Source organism: Protomyctophum bolini (assembly GCF_963924005.1).
Source record: "Protomyctophum bolini genome assembly, chromosome: 14".
NCBI lineage: Eukaryota > Metazoa > Chordata > Actinopteri > Myctophiformes > Myctophidae > Protomyctophum > Protomyctophum bolini.
The window spans coordinates 28,215,953-28,237,696 of record NC_137875.1 but is presented as its reverse complement, the minus strand read 5'-3'; the positions used below and the strand labels follow the sequence as shown (position 1 = coordinate 28,237,696).

Below are 21,744 nucleotides of genomic sequence, written 5' to 3'. Positions count from 1 at the left end.
GGAACGAGTCATCATGTGCACCTGAAAAGACAGATGGCACTGAGTATTCTTTTGCTCCGCACGCACGCACGCACACACGCACGCACACACACACACGCTGGCCGGCTTCTTATGAGGCAAAGTATCCAAGTAGGATTGCACACTTCTTAGGGAAACTTGCCTTTTCTTCCACGGCTCAATACGGTAGTAAGGACGAGATCCTCCTCGCGCTCCAAAAACACGGTGGAATATGTGACTGCCAAACATCCAGAGATACCACCATGTATGCGGTGTTTGCTGAAGTGAAGGGCCTAGAAACAGTCGTCAGCCTATTATCTGATGCGGTCCTGCAGCCTCGCCTCCTAGATGATGAGATTGAGATGAGCAGAATGGAAAAGGACATGTCAGACGTGAGCCTCATCATACATCATCATAGTCATACATCATCTCATTCTGGCCATTCACAATTTACATCTTCACTTTTCTGTCCTCATGTTTAAGTCCTCAAGGCTATTCACTTGTGGTGTCCTCAATTCACCCCTCACTTCACACGAAAAGTGAGGGGCACTCTTATCATCACATATCATATGCCGTGCTCACCCAATTTTGATTGGTTGGTTGATTGTTTTGTCATTCCGGCCTATCACAATTGCGTCTTTAATTTTCTGTCCTCACTTTTGTCTTCAATGTTTGTGTTTACACAAACATGAAAAGCTGGGCATAGGAAGGGCCCTAAAAAAAGTAGCTCAAAGCTGCTTTTTGAGGCCCCTCCATGTCCATGGGTGTACTGTGTGTAAACACAAACATTGTCCTAACATAAACATTGAATGCCATTGACAATAATGGCCTGATAATTTCTGAGTGTTTATTAAACACAAACATTGAAGACAAAAGTGAGGACAACGTTAGACCCACCCTTAACTAAGTGGTGCCTATAGCCTAAACTAAACCCCTAAAAAGGATTAAACACATGATGCATACATCTAACTATACTACACTACAGTCAGAAGTGAAACCATGCTCGCTGCATGGATGCAGAAGCCTAGGATGGATGCATAAATAAATATTTCCCTCGATCCACTTGGGCCTCGACTCAGTTAAGTTGACTGTCACTTTCACCATATAATTTGGTAAACATCGCCATCATATGGTGATATTTGGTATTGATACATTTACCATTTAGGCATTTAGCAGACGCTCTTGTCCCATTGATAACTCTCACCCTACCCTGATAGCTTGTAGGCCTAAGTTGTATTGCAGGTCATGTCATGATGACCTGGAGTTTGATCTTCACGCAGAGGCTCTATCTGTTGCTGTACATTAATGAATTAAGTTAGCTGAGAAGTAAAGTATTGAATAATACGTTGTGAAAAATCATCATAATTTACATCAATAAGATATATTCTTAAAAAGAAAGAGTTCTGAAAATGTTTAGGAGAAAATCATCGTTGAGGGAGAGAGATGTAGAATTAATTCACGTTATCACTAGTTAATAATAGTTAAAGTTTAGACAGAGTGCGCATGTCTTGGGTGACGTATGCGGAAACACGTCAGTTAATGTTTTGATATTTGATGATATCGCCGGTGTTATGGAACTATACTACTGTACTGTCTGAATGAATACACAAAGAAAACACACGGAGTCGGCTTATTGTAAGATACACTTCTACAGTCTACAGACATTATTTACAGTTACACTATTTGAAGTTGCTATCAATTCAGCATCACTCACGCGTTGGGTGATGCTCGTAACTGATATTGATTCTATATTAGTACCCGGTATATATTTCTCCTACCGTATGTAATTTTTACTTCAGTCCAGAGTAGATTGCTGTTATGTTGCTGCAATCACCGGTTAATGGCAGGAATTATCATACTGTGCCTGCTCATATACCATAGAGCTCATACTAGTGATGATGGCTTACTGCCTTTTGTTTTGTGCATACCTTTTTAGCATTTTAGCATTTATGCTATGGATCAGAGCTAACCTCTTGCATATCCCAGAGTAATCTAGTAAGAGAGTGGCGACACTAGCATTGATCTCCCATTGTAGTGAGGGCCATCGGGATCGGGAGTCGAACCTGTGGCACACTGCCAGGTGCCTGGACAGCTGAGCCACGGCCCAGGCCTACTAGGTGGTCTTTTAGTCCTACTTCTACGACATTATAGTAGGCTACGCTACAGTAATGAGTACAGTATTGCATCCCAGGACCCCGGAGGGTGACATGATTGCGTGATGTCCTTCCTCAATTTAGCGAGTATAAAGATTCAGGCTATTTGCATCACTGAGTCTACCGTCACCCAGGCAGATGTGTAGCATCCTCGCCCGCCAGCAGTAACTATATATTTGACCTAATCCTTCATTGTCAATGGCAAATATGAGATGTGTGGGCGCCCCTCAAAAATACAATGAAGCATTGTTACGTGGTATGAAACTACCATTAATATTAGTATATATTCAGGGACAACAATCTGTTTTTTTGTAAATGTTGATTGATGTAGTTACATCAGACCCACTGTCAGACTAGACTATTTTCTCATGTAAACTAAACATTAGTAGCATGTTGTTGTGTAAATCACCTTCTAAAGTAGTGTAGGCCTACAGATTGATAGAGCATAACAATCACCCACTCACTCTTTTGACATTATGCACTTTTACAGGCACTGGTGAGTGGTGACTGTCTTTACAGACACATAATTGTTCAAGTGTAGAGTGTAGACTACTCGAGCGTTCTCGCGGGAAAATTTGACAGGGATTTCCCACAACGGGGTAGTTAGGACTTTAATACGAGTGGAGTCGTGTCCTTAGCACCTCAAATACTCAATTGTGTCGTAGCACATTTGAGTAGTGTTGTCATATCTCAACACTCAATAGAGTTTGATATCCGTATGTACTTATAAATAAATGAACTATGGATACTGCTATGTCGTATTGTCGCATACACCCCCATTTGAGCTATAGTGGTTCATTCCTTACTGGCGCGAATTTTTTGTGTCCCTCCCACAACACAGCCGGTGCAGGACGAGGAGAGAGCATTAGCAGCACAGCAGTCTAGAAGAACGCTTCTCTCTTTCAAAAACGTTGCATTTTGTTGTTGTCGGTCGTGCTTTCTGATTGAGGAAATTAAAAGCAGCTTGTGCAACTGCGACGTAGCTGTTTTATTGAAGAACTTTTTGGGAGCAATCATGTCGAAGGGGTGAGTTTAGACAGTGTGGAGCCTGGAGGATAATTATGTTGTTAGAAGAAGTTAAAACCAATAACATGTGTTGTATTATGCACTTGTCTTATATGTCTTTATTTTCTTTCATTAATAAGTGTAAAGAAAGAATCTCGAAGTGTGTCCCCTGAATGCCCGAAACCTGACGAGTCGGAGGAACCACTTGGTACAGCCATGGAGACCGCATTAGCTAATGGTAATGTTACAAATTTCAGTCAGTCATTTTAGTTCGACGATCAATGAGAATCGAATGAATGAAATGCTCCACAACGAGACCAGCATTCATTCATACACACACACACACACACACAGTAAAATCCTGACGGCCTTTCCCCCTTCTTTGTTTTTCTTTTCTTTACCACCACGTCCACATTGATCTCTTAGCAATGTAGCATCTGATTCTGAACAATGGGACTTTGCGTTAAATATCGTTTTTGTTCCTTTTATTAAACTACGGGAGTGCAATGGATTAATCAAAACTGGGGATTTACAAATTAGGCTATATACCACCATTGTAGCAAACGTGCATTGTGGACCAGTGTAAGGTTCAGAGCCCTGCCATGCAGCATTGACAGGAAATTGCCATATTACTAAGTGCCCATATGGTTGCCTAGCCCCTCTCGGGACCCCCTGGGTCAGCACTTGTTTCCGAAGTTATTTATGTCTGTGTACCATGTAGCAGATTAGCGCTGGGACAGGACCCCATGGGTAAAGTCTTAAATGTCAGAAACTTTACTACCATTGGGTTCTGACTCGGGGCTAATGGTTGCTGTAGTTTGGAATTTGGTAACATAAAAACAAACGAACTTTGTAATGCAGTGCTTTACTGTTTGTGTATTCTGTCCTTTTGAATATCCACTGTCAGTAAGAAAAGTGAGTTGGCCCTACTTGGCCTCACCCCCCGAACCCACCTCACCCCTGCCCACTTTGACAGGCTGGAATGGCTTAGGGTCGACGACGGAGTACAGCATCTTGCAATGGTTCTGGTCCACAAGATTCGATACACCACCAAGATACCCATGTACCTGTCTAGAATACTTCCTTAATGACAATGTTAACGAAGTCCACACCCACAACACCAGAGGGAGTGCAACGAACCATGTTCAACCCAGATTCGGCACAGACAAGGGACTAAATTATTTTCGCTCCTATGCCACCAAAATGTGGAATGCCCTACCAACAGTCATTAAGACATGCAAATCCCTTGTCTCCTTTAAAACCGCTCTCCGCTCCTACGGACAGCTGCAATTCGAAACTGGCCCCTGTAAAATCTGAATCCCCCCACCCCTTTTCCCCCTCACTGTGTATGTTTCTTTTCCCTTTTTACCTCCTTTATGATGAATTCCTGTTCTGTTCTTTGACTATAGAAGTGTCTAATTGTACGTCTCTAAATTTGTAAAAGCATTACACTTGTAAACAAGTGTAATGCTTAATTAGGTCGTCCACTCACAGTTAACAGTCTTTGTATTGAGTTTGTGCTTGAAATGTACTATAATTCTGCAAACTGTTAATAAATATTTCAATCAATCAAAAAGGTTAATGAGGTTATTAGTACACGGTGCATGTTAATTTAACTTGAGAGTAACAATTTGTGTTAGCCGATACCGAATACAGATGCCAGAGAATAATATATATAATAATAATAAAAGGTTTAGGATTAGGGTCTGCCCAGTGCCTCCCCAGTGTCCCCCCAGTGTCTCCAATAGCAATACAAGAGCAATATTTCACAAGCAATATTCCGAGCCACCGTCTTGTAATTTTCCAACCGGCCGTAAAACAAGACGTGTGGGAGAGCGCTTGTTTAATAGAACCTGCGTTTGCAGGTGTGCACATGCAGGTAAACACCCAAAGAGGGAGGACGCTGGGGACGCCCCGTCACGCACTGCGTTCTCCCACACTAATTGTTTGACGGCTGGCCGCACACTTGGAGCTCGGTATTATGCTTTCAATATTTTGGACAGAAAGTAGCTCATAACATGTCTATGGTGGATTTGTATGACCCCCATAGCTCGGCAGATTGAAAGAGGATAATTCAATCTTGGCCTAGAGCTGCAATGTTGGGGAGTTTGAAGTCGTTTAATACAAGCAGATTTCAAAATCAAATTGGATGAGTGGGGAGTCAATGGAGGGTATTGCAACTCTAGATTCATCCCATTATAAAGTTTCAAATTGCGGCTATTGTGTGTTATACTAATCGGATCCATTCAGCTAGCCTTCACACTGTCAAAAGAAGAAAATGCATAACATTTCATAGTGTGATCGGCTATAAGTGTTTTCGGACTTGTTTCTTGAAGGTGATGCTGTGAAATCTGAGGCCACAGAAGTCGTTATCACTGAGCAAATTAAGAAGGAAGAGGAGAAGTTGAAGGAGGAAAACGAGAAAAAAGAGAAGGAATTCATGGACCAGGTTTGTATCGTAACAATTTCACATACATTTTAAACAATTTCTCTGTTTGTGTTCTTTCCTCGTATTGTGTGTGTGTGTTGGGCCTCAATACCTCAATTTTGACATGAAGTGTTCTGCCCGACAGCAACGATATACTGTTAATTTTTTTCGTATTTTTGGGCGAGGTTACCTGATTACTACTTGATCTTCTGACCTTCAGGCGAGGGAACAGTTGGATAATCAGTCTCATGAAGCACGTTTCAAGAAGTTGCAGCACCTTCTTGATAAGAGCAACATCTACTCCAAGTTTCTGCTGACCAAGATGGAACGGCAACAGCAAGAGGTAAACGGGTCTGCATCATCCTAATGATCCTATGAATCTGGATAGAGAGATTGGAAGTTAATTTAAATTAGTCATGGTGATTTAGACGCAACTCGCGAATGATGTGAAAACAGCTGATCTACAATATCCCAATTATCCTCAAGCTTGTAGATCAGCTCTTGTTTTGCGACACCGTCGTACAGCAAATTATAAAATAGGGCATCAGTTGTTTAACAACTCTTATCATTGGGAACTCCACAGCATATGTTCCATTTCTATCTACCTCACTGGGTAATCATGGCTCAAGAGTATTTCTGTAGAGGTCATGGAATCGGCTGATGCATTGAAACTGACGGGTAGGTTAATTAGAGTGAGCACAGGAATTCATAAGTCTGTGCCCTTCATGACTCCTCCTTGAGTTTGGGTCAAATGTTAAAACGGTAGTAATTGCTTTCTTGACGTTGATAAGGGCAGTGGTTAGGACCCCAGCACATGTACTCACCGCCGGCAGAAGATCAAAACTCAATCGAGACTTCAAGCACTGTGCAGTCTTGGCATGTGTACTGCCAGTCTCAGACTCTCAGTAAAAAATGATGGCTGGAGTGGACTGCTCATAAAGACATCAGTTTACTCGCATGCAGAGATTTTGTCTCTTGAAGTAATCGGCAAGAAATAACATTGAACCTTTGTGATTGACCATGTCTAATTATACTAATTTATGTATAAATTAGGTATGCATTTAAACCATAGACTGTAAAAAATATGGACAAAGCGTTCCGCGGGTCTAACGTGAACGAAAAATGAAGCCTGTTTCTATGTGTCAGTCATTGCCATGGAAGCAGCCATCTTTCTATATCCGGGCCCAAAACCCAGCTGGCCCATTGGCTGGCCCAGACAACGAGGCGGGACTTCCCCCTTCTTCTTCGTTGGTTTTTATTTTGACTCGAGTGGGAGGGGGATCCCGTTCATAGACTGTAACGGTAGCCACGCCCCTCAGAACATGCGCGACTTTATGGTCATTTTTTTAATAAATGGGACCATAATTTTCCAAAAAGAATATTATGACATTAGAAATGAGACTTTAAACTAGTGACTGGAAGAAAAAAGTATTCATGACCATGTTTATTAAGGTAATGCAGTCTAGTTGAAGTTGGGCCAAAATACATGGACTTCTATGGGGCTATGGGTTTTTCTGAGCCCAGTGAGAGCGCCACAACAGGCCATTATATGAACTTTCATTTCCTTAGTGGCTTCACAAAATATCCGTCTGACTGCCCCCCTGATTTAAACATGTGAAAAGCTAGGTAGTTATCAAATCATTCATGTCGCTTAGTTTGAAATGACAAACCGGTATCCTTCACATTGATGTTTTCCTATTTCAGGAGAAACTGAAGAAAGAGAGGCTTATGAAGAGAGCCATGAAGGTGAGGGCTGGGGAGGTTTCTGGATGGCGAACAAATATATTGTACAATAATTATTCATCATTACTGAACTGTGCCATTTTATTACTATTGTTTACAGAGCCCTGATGGAAAAGCAGCTGATAATGGTGAGTAGTCTGCGTTAAGTAGTTGATTCATGCGGGGAAACAAAGCTTTTTCAGAAAACTGTCAGGATGTAGAAGACATTTTTAGAATCTGATCTCAGGTCAGAATGGGTTAAGTATTCAGTAAAACTATGCACTCAAAGAACAACAATATAATACAAAAATCACTAAGCACACAACTGGAATAATCAAAATGATAATGCCTACACTAGTACACACAAGTAACAAGTGTAGGGTGATGAATATCAGATTAATTTGATTCTGTCTGTAGATGACAAAAAGAAGAAACGAAAAAGGCCACAGGAGAACTTCAAAATTGCTGATGTCATGTCTAAAGAAGTAAGCTGTTTAAGTGTGTCTACACAATCACATACACACAATGACAATATGTACATTTGTTGAACTATAATGTGCTTGTTTGCTCGCAGCTCATGTACTGCTGTTCTTTTTCTTTACTTTCAGGAAATCTTGTCCAAAGCCAAGAAAAGTAAAACGGATGCAACGGTAAATAAAGTAGTACTGCGAACTGCCAGAAAGCACAGTGAATGACAGCCAGTTACTTTTTTAGTTATGTTTACCATTTGGACCATTCATACTTCGTCAGATGTTTTGGCATCTGTTATTTTCTTTTAGCACCACAGCAAATCTGAGAAGTTATGAAAATACAAGAACATGAGGCAGTAAAGGAGACAATTTCCTATTGATGAATGTTTAAGTTTAAAACCACAGAAAGGAGGAGTGAGGGGGAATTACTGTAGTTATTATGTTTTGTCTTTTATTTGTTCTATTTATCTATTTAATATATTAATTCATGTCGCCCTATACCCTCTTCCCATCTAGGAGGAGGATACTGCCTCCAGGTCAGTGAATGTAGACGATATAGAGAACATGACGGACTCCAACACGGAGATCAAAGACCGTCTCGCTGAGACCATGCGAGACAATGCCAAGCATCTCCTGGACCCCGACAGGAAAGTGAACGGCCAGCCGGTTCCTCTTATGCAGCCCACACTCTTTACTGGAGGGCTGATGAGGTCGTACCAGATAGAGGGCATCGAATGGCTGAGGGTGAGACACTCGTTTCTCTCTCTCTTTCTCCATCTCTGTTCTAGTGCCTCTCTTATGTTCTAATGATGTCAACTCTGTTTGCTGTTGTTGTGGTGTCAGATGCTATGGGAGAACGGTATCAATGGGATCCTGGCTGATGAGATGGGTCTTGGAAAGACCATTCAGTGCATCGCCCACATCGCCATGATGATTGAGAAGACTGTGAAGGGGCCCTTCCTGGTGGTGGCTCCACTCTCCACCCTGCCCAACTGGGTCAGCGAGTTCAGACGCTTCACACCAGAGGTACAGAGACTCCTGACCCTCTATTGATTGTTAGAAATGGTGGACTTGACTGGGATTTGCTCGTGAAAATGACAATTTAGAATCGTAGGAATTTGGCTCGGGAGTTTGCCATCAGACATTCTTTTGCACTGCCAAACCAAAATACAAGACAAATCATGAAACATGGTGGTCAAAATGGTCAATTTGTTTTTATATTGTCTTTTGTTGTTGCATTGTGTTAGTACTTTACCCAGTGCTCTTTGTAAAGCACGTTCAGGTATACTATAGTCTACTGAAAATTCCATGAACCCAGAAATGGTGATTAATGTAAATTTTTATGATAGAAATGTTATCTATAGGCCTAATGGATGAAATTCAGCTTGGTTTCTAAAAGTTGCACCTTGAGCAATTTGAGTTATTAGCATCTTAAAGGACCACTTCACCACTTTTCAACCTATCTTCATATAATAGGTCCTCACTAATAATCCTGATTCTTTTCTACTCAGTCTGTGTCTAATAGGACGGCTGTGGGCAGTTTAGAAACCGTCTTCCAGTGACATCATCATTAGGCAGATTTTTTTTTAAACAAGATCTTTTTACAAACTTATTTCGATTTTCATTATCGTGAGAACGATGGCTTCCATTTTCGCATTGAAACCTTTCAGGACTAGAAGGCCTGCAGTTTCTATTGGCTTGTATTCCCCATCGATGATGTCACTGGAAGACGGTTTCTGAACTGCCCACAGCCCTCCTATGAGACACATACCGAGTAGAAACAATTGCGCAATTTTTTTCATGATTATTAGTGAGGACCTATTATATGAAGATAGGTTGAAAAGTGGTGAAGTGATCCTTTAAGTAGCATGTGACATATGAAACTAGGGGGTTTTCATGATTCTGAATCCATTCCAAGCATTAGTTTTGCACAAAAGAAACACTCCTTGGGCTAAATTTGTCCATATACACTGACCCATTTGTCATGACGGCTATGGCTGTTTTCCTCCCAAGGAGTGTTTTATGTCACAAAAGAACCTGAAAGGTGTTGTGATATACAAACCTTTCAGCTGTAGTATAATTGTCTCATTTGTGTGTTGTTGCAGGTGAGTGTAGTGCTCTACCATGGCACCCGGCTTGAGAGGGCTAAACTCTTCAAGCAGTTCAGGAAGCCTCAGGGCCCCCTCAGAATGCACCCAGTTGTCATCACCTCCTTTGAAATCGCCATGAACGACAGGAAGATATTACAGGTACAGCAACCCCGTCTGTGTTCAAAATGTCTTGATTGTTAATCTGCTTGGATGAAATGTTAAACAGTGAATAAATAATAAATTGCATTGGGACATTGTCGCCCATCTCGATCCCCCCCCCCCCTCCACATTCAGCGTTTATCCTGGAGGTATCTGATCGTAGACGAGGGGCATCGGATCAAGAACATGAACTGTCGTCTGGTGCGTGAGCTGAAGCTCATCCCCACTGACAACAAGCTGCTGTTGACGGGTACGCCACTGCAGAACAACCTGGCTGAGCTGTGGTCCCTCCTCAACTTCCTCCTGCCAGACGTCTTTGATGACCTCAAGAGGTAATGGGTTGGTTTCCATAATTATTTCGTCACATTTCTTGTAGGCATTAGTAACTTTTTGTTACTAATACCTAAAAGAAATGTGAAGAAAGTAACTTTTTGTTTATATCAGCAGTTGTTTGAACAGATGCAGCTAATGGACATAAAGTAATTAATAGTGTTTTTGTGTGCTTAGTTTCGAGTCGTGGTTCGACATCGACTCCATCCGAGCAGACGCGGAGAACGTGGTTGCCAACGAGAGGGAGCAGAACGTATTGAGCATGCTCCACCAGGTCAGTCCTCTCAACGCAGCTGTCACTCACTCACCCTAAATAGCCGAGCTAGAAGCGCACAATGTGTAGCCATGAGGTGTAATTTTAATGTTTTTAACCCATTTAGGCCTGACATCAAAAAAAGTTATTTTTAAAATGATTATTTCTTCTTAAAAAAAAACATGTTTCTATATCTGTGCTGCTCAATATTTTATGTCAAGGACCCCAAAAATTATATGTAATATGTTGTTCCAGGGACCCTCCAGAAGAAAAGATTTGAGTTAAAAACGTTATATATATTCCAAATTTGTGGCACAATTTTTCAAAACTGTTTACAACACCAAATGGGGTTCCCGCCCAAAATGGGTTAATTGGTGCACTAACATTTCTAAACGTATTATATTTATATCAATATGTCTGGGTCCCCACCCACCCACTCACTCAGGGTTGACGTGTCACACCTGCAGTGACGGGAGGGGCACCAAAATGTGGTGTTTTGATTGGACAATGGGGGCACTCCCTTATTATAAAAGTACAGAAACGTTGTCCGAATTTTCAATAAAGAACGTCTTTCTTGTACCTGTGGTGTGCGGGCTCCATCCAATCTACTGACGTTTCTTTAGCCCAGCACCCAGCCTGTCGATGTGCATATTCTACGTCCGCTCTAGCTATGAGGTGTAGCCATGCATTGTTAAATGATGGCCGTCGTGATATTAACTGGAAAGGTAAAAAAATAAATGAACGCTGACGAGATCTCTCTCTCTGGTCTCTAGATCCTGACTCCATTCCTTCTGAGAAGGTTGAAGTCGGACGTGACACAGGAGGTTCCTCCCAAGAAGGAGATCATCGTTTACGCTCCTCTGACGACCAAGCAGGCGACCTTCTACAAAGCAGTGGTCAACAATACTATCGAGAAGCTGCTGGGACAGGAGAAGGTAACGTGGCATAACGTCAACATGCATCCCCATTTTGTAATCCATCGGGTCTCACAGACTTTATTTCTCTCTTTCATTCATGTTTACTGGTGAAATTAGGCCATTTATTTAATTCTAACATGTTAGACAATTAAGACTGATGCTTTGGTAAGATTTTTCACAAAGGCACACTGGAAACTAAGATTTACATTTAGATTTGAGCATGATAAGAAGAGATTGTCTTAAAATGTCTTAAATATAAGTTGCTGAAACATTCAGTTAGGGCTATTGATCACTTGAAAGGCGTATTTCCTTTGATTTTGTGTGGTGTCTTGTGGGGTTGTAGATCTGCTGTTTTCACTATTTTTTTCATTTTCTTTGTTCCTATAATGACATTATTTTATTAAATAATTTATCAACAATTTTAGTCGATAGGGTCACTGAATGTTACAGTTAATCGAACTTGTGTTCTAACTTCTAATTCAGGCTGAGAAACCAGTGGAGGTGAACAGTCTTGGCAGGGCGAGTCGGCCTCGGAGGGCAGTGAACTACGTTGATGCGCAAGACGAGGAGGACGACAAGACCTGGAGTCGGTACCTGGAGGCAGCCGAGAAGGAGTGTGAGGAGGAAAGGTCAGCCTGCCATTTACCAACACAGACTTATTATCTTTATACGTAATTGTTTAGGGGAGTCTCACTATTCCATGGCTCCCAGTGCTCCCAACATCCTTGGGTTATATTGTTTCAATATAAATGTTATCTTTCTTGGATGCATTCGGGGGAGAGCTCTAAAGCTTCACAATCTCACTGCACCTGGACCACAGTCATTTGTACTCACTGATTGTATTTTTGTACCGTACTGTGATGCGTTTCTTCTTCACCACTGGAACGCACAAAACCCACCAGGTGCACAAGCATGAGTGCACAGAGGCAGCTTTTCTTCCATGTTAATGAGTGCCACCATTCTCATTGGCTCATGCACGTCTGCTATATGACCAGATGTCCCAATTAGGCGAGAACACAAACCTCCGTGTGCGGATCCTTTTTGGTGGGTTCCGTGTAGTGATAAATATTTACTGTCACAACACTATTTGGCACTGGCAGTGATGTCAAGGATACCGTGATTCCTTATCAATGAGCTGCATATTATTTGCAGAACACTGGTATGGTCCTAACACCTGTTTGCATATCTGCATGGTACTCTGAGAGCCTCTAAGCTGATTGTACGTTATACAGTAACAATTTAATTATTCATTTCCACTTACCGGGTAATTTCCACTACTTTCCACTGGTCTTGAGCATTTTTTTAGCCATGCCTCCTTAATCTCCGCTTTCCTCCAGCTCCAACAAAGAAGTGGTGAAGGTAGTGACCCCTCTGGATACCGTGGTTAGCCTGAAGATGAGAAACATCCTCATGGTGCTGAAGAAGTCTTGCAACCACCCTTACCTGCTGGAGTATCCACTGGACCCTGCCACGCAGGAGTTCAAGGTATTCATATTTACCAGTAGCAGTTTTATATAGTCTGTTTTGACCAGGAGTCTATTGTTTTGTGACCATATCTCCTGGCGAGCTCCTGATTTGTCATTTCTCATGTTGCCATATAGCCTGGTTAGCTCCTGATTCTTCATCTCATGATTCTCTTGTGTTGGAGGTATTTTTCGTTTTGGCTTGCAACCCAGCCTCCTACACACTACAAGCTCACAATGCTTTGTGACGCATTGCTGATATTTTAAAAATATATTTAAATAGGACTTAAGTGCTTAAATAAAGACTGTTTGTTTTTTTTAGGTTTTTGTACTACTACCCGTCTGTCTCCTTCCCTCTTTTATTCCTGAAGTGTGCTCTTATTTTCATTCTTTTTTTTTAAATCTTTTTTACATACTGCTATATTGTGGCTTTCTTTGCGTCCTGCAGATTGATGAAGAGCTTGTGAAGTGTTCTGGGAAGTTTCTCATCCTGGACAGACTGCTTCCTGCTTTGAAGGAAAGGGGCCATAAGGTACGACGGATAAGTCACAATCATTCAACTTACACTTGTATTTGAGCTTTGAAGGTATTATTATGACATGTTTATGTGACATTTTTAATGCATGATAATTGTACTATAGTAATTGAATGACTAATCATCCTCAATCATGTTAATTAATTGATCTTGAATTGATCTTTCGAACGTCAACACTTCTACCCACAACATCAGTGCCAGTTTTCACATGAGATCATCATACTTCCTGCACTTCCGTAAAAACGGGGTATAATATGTATGAAAAGATGCATAAGGAAACATTTCTATTTTGTATTCTTTACTGATGATTGTGATTTATTTTTGTGTAGGTGCTGGTCTTCAGTCAGATGACAGCCATCTTGGACCTACTGATGGACTACTGCTACCTGCGAGACTACCAGTACAGCCGACTGGATGGCAGCATGTCCTACATAGACAGAGAAACCAACGTGAGTATATGGTATTATATAGACAGAGAAACCAATGTGAGTATATGGTATTATATAGACAGAGAAACCAACGTGAGTATATGGTATTATATAGACAGAGAAACCAATGTGAGTATATGGTATTATATAGACAGACAAACCAACGTGAGTATATGGTATTATATAGACAGAAAAACCAATGTGAGTATATGGTATTATATAGACTAGGGATGTCAGGGGTTAACCGGTTAGCCGACCGTTAAGAAACATCCGGATATTTTTATCAGCTTTAACGGTTAATTTGCATAATAATAAATACGTGTTCTGATCTTAAATCCCTTTATTTTAGATCGTTTTTAGTAATAGTACAACATAAACATTACAGAGACTGTACTTGTCACTGTACAATACTTTAAAACAGTTGTCATGTTGCACACATGCCTAAAATTGTTCTTATTTGCACCGCCCAGCTTAATTGTCACACTCCAGGCTGCATGAACAGCGCTCTGGCTCGGTTTTCTGCCCCCTCAATATCCCAAAGTTCTCTGTTGTACTTCTGGCTAGTTGGCTACAAGGGTAGCTTTGCGGACTTGCGGTAGTCGAAATGTAAGCGAGTGACAGCGAGACGAGATGAACACATGTCGACCGTATAAATGCAGAGACCTACTTGGCATTATTAATTCCATTATTGGCCATTTGGCCTGGACGGAGAACGTTTACAGCCGCTGCCGCTTCCTCCTCCTATCCGTCTCCCCACACTGGGCACTGGCACGGCTTACGGCTATCAAGTTAGCCATGTGCTATCGATGTTTGAGGGATTTCTCGTCAGCGAAAAGTCAACAAACAGAACACGGTGACATGCTTGCTGATCTTCCTTAATAATAAAAAAAAAAAGGCTTAGCCCATGCGTCCAGTGGCTTTATAGGTAGCTCAGATCTGGACTGGATTTATTTATGTTTTGGACTAGAACTGGCGGACCTCTGTACTGTAGACGCGCATATGCATGCATCATGCAGATGCGATGCATTGTTTATTGATGATTAAGCCTACAACAATTTATTTATATTGTTAAATGTTGCTTTTTTGTTTGTCTTTTAAAAAAGGAGCATACATAAATGTATACCATTCGTCTACCAACTTTAATTATGTAGCCTATACATGCATATTACATTTGGGGTAGCCTATTCAAAAAAAGAAAAAAATCAACCACTATCCGTTAATGACCCGGTTAATCCTGTCGGCTAACCGGTTGGGAAACTATCCGTTACTGACATCCCTAATATAGACAGAGAAACCAATGTGAGTATATTAGTGGTGTCAAAAAATATCGATATGAATCGATAATCGATTTTAACATTAACGATGCGACTACATCGATGCACGTGTGTCTGGATCGGTCAAAATAGCGTCTGCATCGGACGTTGGTTCGATCCTAAAGCTGCGAATCGATATAATTCAACTAACTGCGGGAAAAACACAGATGTACAAGCCCAAAGCGCTGTGCATTGCGACGGGTAGATAGCTTGTAGATCTGCTACTTCCAGCGCTGGACGGGCGCATGCTTATGATGACGCTCTATTGCATCAGCAGCCAGCGACAACAGACGAGCACAGTAGCAGCATAAACCACTCGTTGTCAGACGGAATACACACGCAGATACGAGTCACGACACAGCATTATTGCACATCTGTGCTTTGCCTTTCATCCACGCTTCTATAGCCTTTTACATTTCATTTCCCATCCACGGGCACAAGCAACGTGATATCAACAGCTTCCACCCGATCTGGATGGTCGTGTTGTTTCTGACGAGGGTAGCAACTAGTTAGCATGGGAGCTAACATTAGTTTAACTCTGGTCCATATCGTTAGAAGGAGTCCTCCTTAATAACTCTATGGTCCATTCGTTCCCCAACCCTCACACTCGATGCTGCGTTTACACAGGCAGACACAAAGACGAATGGGAATATCATTTGGAGCAGGCCGAGCAGCTACTGTACACGTCTGTTTGCATCGACAGTATGACTATCGTTGCGTCTGGTTTCACTGTCCACAGCAGGCAGATCTGTCAAAACAATGCACTTCCCAAAGCTCAGAGATATGCCACCAGTCTCCACCACCTATAAATTCAAACCCAGAATGTCTTTCCCCAGCTATCTCATTCCACTTTCATTTATTTTATTCCATAGTCTTAGTTTTTCTCTTATAAAGTTGTTTTTATTCGTTTTCTAATGTTCCCCTTGAAAAGCGTCTAAGTACTCAGAGAAGCATTATATAAATAATAATATTATCACTATTATTATTACTACTTTTTTAATTGCCTATTCATTCATTGATTCACTCGTATCCAAATCCATTTGAAATAAAAGCTCACTGATCAGGTCAAATAGGCCTATTGATATGTGATTAAAATGTGAATAATTGAGATTAATTAATCACAAATCCTCCAATTAATTAGATGTTTTTTTTAAGTCCCAACCCTATTCTTTATAGATCTAGCTTCAAATTAAAAATCTAAAAAAGGTTAAATGTGTCAGATCGCACCGTATCGTATCGAATCGCATCGAATCGCCTCAAATTCCACAAAATCGAAATCGCATCGAATTCCACCGAATCGAATCGAATTCGAATCGTTCTGTGTATAAATGTATCGTCTCTGAATCGCATCGTAGCCCATGCATATCGATACGTATCGAATCGTCTTGTAAAGGAGAGATGCACACCCCTAGAGTATATGGTATTATATAGACGGAGAAACCAATGTGAGTATATGTCCTACATAGACAGAGAAACCAATGTGAGTATATGGTATTATATAGACAGAGAAACCAATGTGAGTATATGGTATTATATAGACAGAGAAACCAATGTGAGTATATGGTATTTGATTCTCTGAATTACTGTCACTAAAGGCTCATTACTGTCTTAAAGGCATCTGTGTGGTACTCGCCCACCACTGCAGAGACCGGAGTTCGTTACCTCTGCAGTGCCCTCCATCCAACACATCATAGTAGGTGGGATTCCGGCTGGCCTGGCAGGGGATAGAGTCCTAGCAAGCTGCGACTCCTACCGGTTGTTCGGTACACTTGTTTAGCAGGGAGTGTAACTAGGGAAAGATGACATGGACCTCTGCACGGTCCCCACTGAAACGATTGTCATCACTTCGTTCTTATATCTTCCGGGTTTTTGTTTCTCTCCCCCAGATGACCAAGTTTGCTGCAGACCCAGAGGTTTTCTTGTTCCTGCTGAGTACCAGAGCAGGAGGCCTGGGCATCAATCTGACATCTGCTGACACCGTCATCATATTTGACAGTGACTGGGTGGGTACAGGGTCACAATACTTGCTTTTAAAATAAATTATGTTGGGGTATTTCTGCTTTAATTATTGGTACAGTGGAGAATAAAGGGCGGAGGGAAAAAATATATAACATTCTGTCTGGTTTAAGGAACTTTTCAGTACCATGAGTGCATGTTTTATCATGACATAAAATATTGTTCAGAATGAATGCAGGGCTTTGCAATGTTTTCAAAACTAAAAAAGTTAGCCAGAGTGTGCCAGAGTTGCCTTCAAAGGCATGTCTGGTTCTGTCGGAATAACTCATTAAAACTAGGGATGCACCGAAAATTCGGCCACCGAAAATATTCGGCCGAAAATGGCTAAAAATGTATTTTCGGCCTATTCGGTTTCGGCTCAAATAAGCCGAAAAATATCACCGAATAGTAGTAGTGGTCCTAAAGTTGTGAATCGAACTAAACTGCGAGGAAAACACAGATGTACAAGCCCAACGCGCGGTGCATTGCGACGGGTAGATGGCTTGTAGATCTGCTACTTTCAGCGCAGGAAGGGCGCATGCTTATGACGCTCTTTAACTATGCATCATTCTGCCGTCAGCGACAGTCGCAACAACACACGAGCAGCAGTCACGGGCAGCAGCAGATCAGCAGATCCGACACAACTGTATTGCACATATCTGTGCTTTCATCCACGATTCCATAGCCTTCTAAATCTTATTTCCCATCCACGGGCACAAGCAACGTGATATTAGCAGCTTCCACCCGATCTGTGGTGGTGTTCTGTTGACAAGGGAAGCTAGTAGCTAGCATGGGAGCTAACGTTAGTTTTAACACTACTGTATGTACTTTGCATCCGTTCCCCAAACCCTCACACTCGCTGCTGCGTTTACACGGGCAGACACAAAGACGAATGGGAATATCATTTGGAGCTTTAACAATGAAAAAGACATGCCACCAAAAAAAGACATGCCACCACCTATAAATTCAAACCCACCTCTGGAATATTGCTATCTCATTCCACTTTAATTTATTTTATTCCATAGTCTTAGTTTTTCTCTAATAAAGTTGTTTTTATTTGTTTTCTCATGTTCTCCTTGAAAAGTGTCTTTAAGTACTCACTTTATATAAATAATATTATCACTATTATTATTACTACTTGTTTTTATTGCCTATGCTTATGTTGAAAAAAAAAAGCTCACGGCTCAGGTCAAATAGGCCTATTGATATGCGATTAAAATATGACTAATTGAGATTAATTAATCACAAAGCCTCCAATTATTTAGATGTTTTTCAATGGACCCATAAGTGTTTATTATTTAAGTTAGGTTTTGCCATAATCATGTATTTTGCCATAATCAGGTAGCTTTACGACAAAGATGTATTCGGCTATTCGGTATTCGGTTTTCGGCCAACTGTTTCCCATATTCGGTATTCGGTTTCGGCCAAGAATTTCCCTTTCGGTGCATCCCTAATTAAAACCTAAAAAGCATGAGTGTAACTAGATTTTCTTTCGTTTGCTATTAAAAATAGTAGCTCACAGGCGTTACTTCGTTACTAGCATTTTATTTTTATCTTGAAAGTGAGAGAAACTGATTTAGAAGGCATTTGTAAAATCAGCTTCAGATAAGGTCTTAGTGGAATAATGGAAAGTGTCTATTTCCCCTCACCAGAACCCCCAAGCAGACCTGCAGGCCCAGGATCGTTGCCACCGCATCGGACAGACCAAGCCAGTGTTGGTGTACCGCCTGGTGACAGCCAACACCATTGATCAGACCATCCTGGAGCGTGCTTCAGCCAAGAGGAAGCTGGAGAAGATGATCATCCACAAGAGTGAGTATCTTTGAAAAATACGTTTGTGTTTTTGGTGATTGACTCTGTTATCACACGCCACTCTGTAAATTAATTTTTACTGTGAAACCAGCCATCATGTAGACTTGGGTACGAGGGTGCAACAGTGAATAAATATGCAGAGTAATACTCTTGACATGTAATTGTGGTATGTACTTTTATTGGGCTGTCTATAAACGGAAAGCGTTGGATATTATGTCAAGAGCACATGTACTATGTAAGACGCCTCTACTCAATGGCGTCAGTCAACTCTACCCGTTTTGGCATCATCCTGAAGACTTTCCGGTGTTAATATGTTGAAATGTAATGTGGGTTTGTCTGTTTTGTCATGTACTCACTCACCTGCCTCTTTTATTCTTCAGACAAGTTCAAAGGAGCGCGGACAGAGCTGAACCAACCAGCAAAGAGCCTCATTGATCTGGATGACCTGAAGGAAATGTTAAAGAACAGGAACACTGCCAAGTAAGGAACTGGATATCAAGTCGATGTGAATTCCCTTGTCGATTTCATTTTAACCACATGGATACTACCGTCAATATTGTGGGGGAAAACATACTTTATTTATTTTTACAGTAGTGGTAAGTTGTTTGAGGAACCAATGACATTATCATCTGCCCTCATTTGTCTGTTAATTTATCCATTTGCAATTGCAAAAGCTCAGTAAAACTAACAGAGGATTTTACTGTGTAGAGATGTAGGGGAAATGGTTCAATGTGAAGTAAAATGACTGTCATTGTAATTCATGCTCTTGTGACCTTGTTTCAGGGAGATGAGAAGTATCAAGGGGAAGGTGATCAGTGACGAGGACCTGGAGCATCTGCTGGATCGAAGTGACTTAATGGGTGAATAAAAACTTGGTCATTTTCCAATAAATGGGATTATAGAAACCATTACTGTTGGTGCAATTCTCACTAACGGTAACCCTAACCCATTTTTTTTTTTTTTTCAGACAAGGAAAAGAGGTTCTCAAAGCTGGAAAGGGGGGGCGTCTTCAGAGTGGTCGAGGCCAGCGAGTCATCAGATATTTTGACCTGAGCAGACTGCAAGCCAGAGTTATGCTTATTATGCACAGGTGTCGTGCACCGACTATAGTAGATCTACAAGCTCACACACAACACGTCGGCTGTTTTCGGTGCCCAACACAAGCGCACAACAAAGTGTAAATCAGGCTTTATACATTCACACTCCTGAGTACATTCCTTCACAGAACAAAGGAATTTGAAAGCGATCCACTGACTGGGATCGTTATGCTGCTGTCGCTGGTATTGAAGACTGTAACTACTAGAAATGTGCGGATGGGCTCTGCCTCTAATGTCACCTGAATCCACATGTGACCTCACTTGGACTGGGGCGATGTCGGAGTCGCTCCGCACATCTATGCTTTAAGGTAAAAGCGCTGTTTCTCAACGCCTGATCCGGGGCACGCCAGGGGTTCAAATCGACCCTTAATGGGCTAACTGTAGAGGGTACAAAATGTAACCATTGATTTATATTTGGAAACTACAATCTACACTATTATTTGGTGTTAAATTACAGTACCATAGGGTACGTTTAAACACCTGGTGGCCCCCGGACATGGCGATGAGAAGCAGTGAGGTAATGGTTTGTCGTCCATCGCCTCTTGTTATAAAAATGTCCTGAAACTGCTGTTAAGACTTTAGACATGTGGGTGAGGTTTTATTATTTTAATTTCCAGGGTATTAACCTGTGTTCTAAAAATGTCCTTAATCTATCATTTTAATTTGAAAAGCACCCATGATTACAAATCAGCTCAAGTATCCAAAATACAATTATACTGTAGGACTTTAAATTAGTGTAATAAATACTTTATTGTTTGAGGGGCAAATTTTTTTGCCTCTTTATTTAATCTTTTTATTCTTCAGTTGGCTAATGTTTTGGAGTTGTTGCTGTTTTGATGAAGGCGTACATTTTTGTCACCAGTTTTCTTTTCTTTTTCTTCTGTGAATACTCTTCCAATATGGTGGCACATTTCTACTTGTTTCTACTTGATGTTCCACAAAGGGCATCATTTAATTCGTGCTAATTGTCACTCCAATAGCTCTGTTTGTTGATTTAAAAGTAGTGTATTTGTCTAACCCTGGTATTATACTGTCATTCTATCCTGGCAGATGTTAATTGTGATTACCTGATTGACCAATCTATCTGCCTGAAACACAAGAATACTGTATTGTACCAGGGTAATCTTTAATTAAAGCACTTTCAGAGATTACAAAAAATTTGACCCTTTTCTAACCATATGTACGTACCCCGTTTTATCTTCATGTATAAATAAATAAACAATGTAACCTTACAATCTGTTGTGGTTTTGTTGGTCGAGTAAAGAGAAATAATCTTGCCTTAACTCGGATACTCACTAGTGTTTTATATCCAAACTATACTATTATACAAACTGGGACTGAACTGCCTTTTGCCCTCTTTACTTGTGAAGATCCAATGATCAAGTAACGTGTGTGTGCATTCATCACATCCTAGTACTCTTAAGTAAATATAAGTGACACTGGAAATTTATACACCCACTTTTTCACAATCCCTTGCTTTCCATATTTGTCCTATAACAAGGCTGAACTCTCAGTCCCTTCTGTCTAGCCTTTGATCTGTGACTGCTGTAGGATCAGGGTGTGGTCAGAGCACCTGG

General features: G+C 41.1%; 1 protein-coding gene across 2 annotated transcripts; it reads left to right on the top strand.

Annotated features, from left to right (window-relative positions):
* The first annotated feature begins 1,511 nt into the window (after positions 1-1,511).
* Positions 1,512-21,385, top strand: hells (helicase, lymphoid specific). Of its 2 annotated transcripts, none has more exons than XM_080781400.1 (23): positions 1,512-1,632; positions 3,296-3,393; positions 5,492-5,604; positions 5,804-5,926; positions 7,288-7,329; positions 7,427-7,454; positions 7,723-7,790; positions 7,914-7,955; positions 8,292-8,519; positions 8,619-8,801; positions 9,881-10,024; positions 10,160-10,356; positions 10,532-10,628; positions 11,381-11,542; positions 12,008-12,153; positions 12,862-13,009; positions 13,436-13,519; positions 13,852-13,971; positions 17,150-17,266; positions 18,911-19,070; positions 19,451-19,550; positions 19,854-19,930; positions 20,038-21,385. In XM_080781400.1, exons 2-23 carry the CDS (start codon positions 3,372-3,374, stop codon positions 20,121-20,123), a joined length of 2,487 nt encoding a protein of 828 aa, XP_080637526.1. In that variant the 5' UTR covers positions 1,512-1,632; positions 3,296-3,371; the 3' UTR covers positions 20,124-21,385. The 2 variants fall into 2 exon arrangements, with proteins under 2 accessions (XP_080637526.1, XP_080637525.1); XM_080781399.1 differs by lacking the exon at positions 1,512-1,632 and adding an exon at positions 3,023-3,176.
* The last annotated feature ends 359 nt before the right edge of the window (positions 21,386-21,744 follow it).

What these genes read in the sequence shown, in the direction of transcription:
- hells (XM_080781399.1), top strand. An exon ending in GGAGACCGCATTAGCTAATG is followed by an intron (nt 3,394 to 5,491) that starts GTAATGTTACAA and finishes TGTTTCTTGAAG; the next exon opens with GTGATGCTGTGAAATCTGAG. An exon ending in TGGAAAAGCAGCTGATAATG is followed by an intron (nt 7,455 to 7,722) that starts GTGAGTAGTCTG and finishes TTCTGTCTGTAG; the next exon opens with ATGACAAAAAGAAGAAACGA.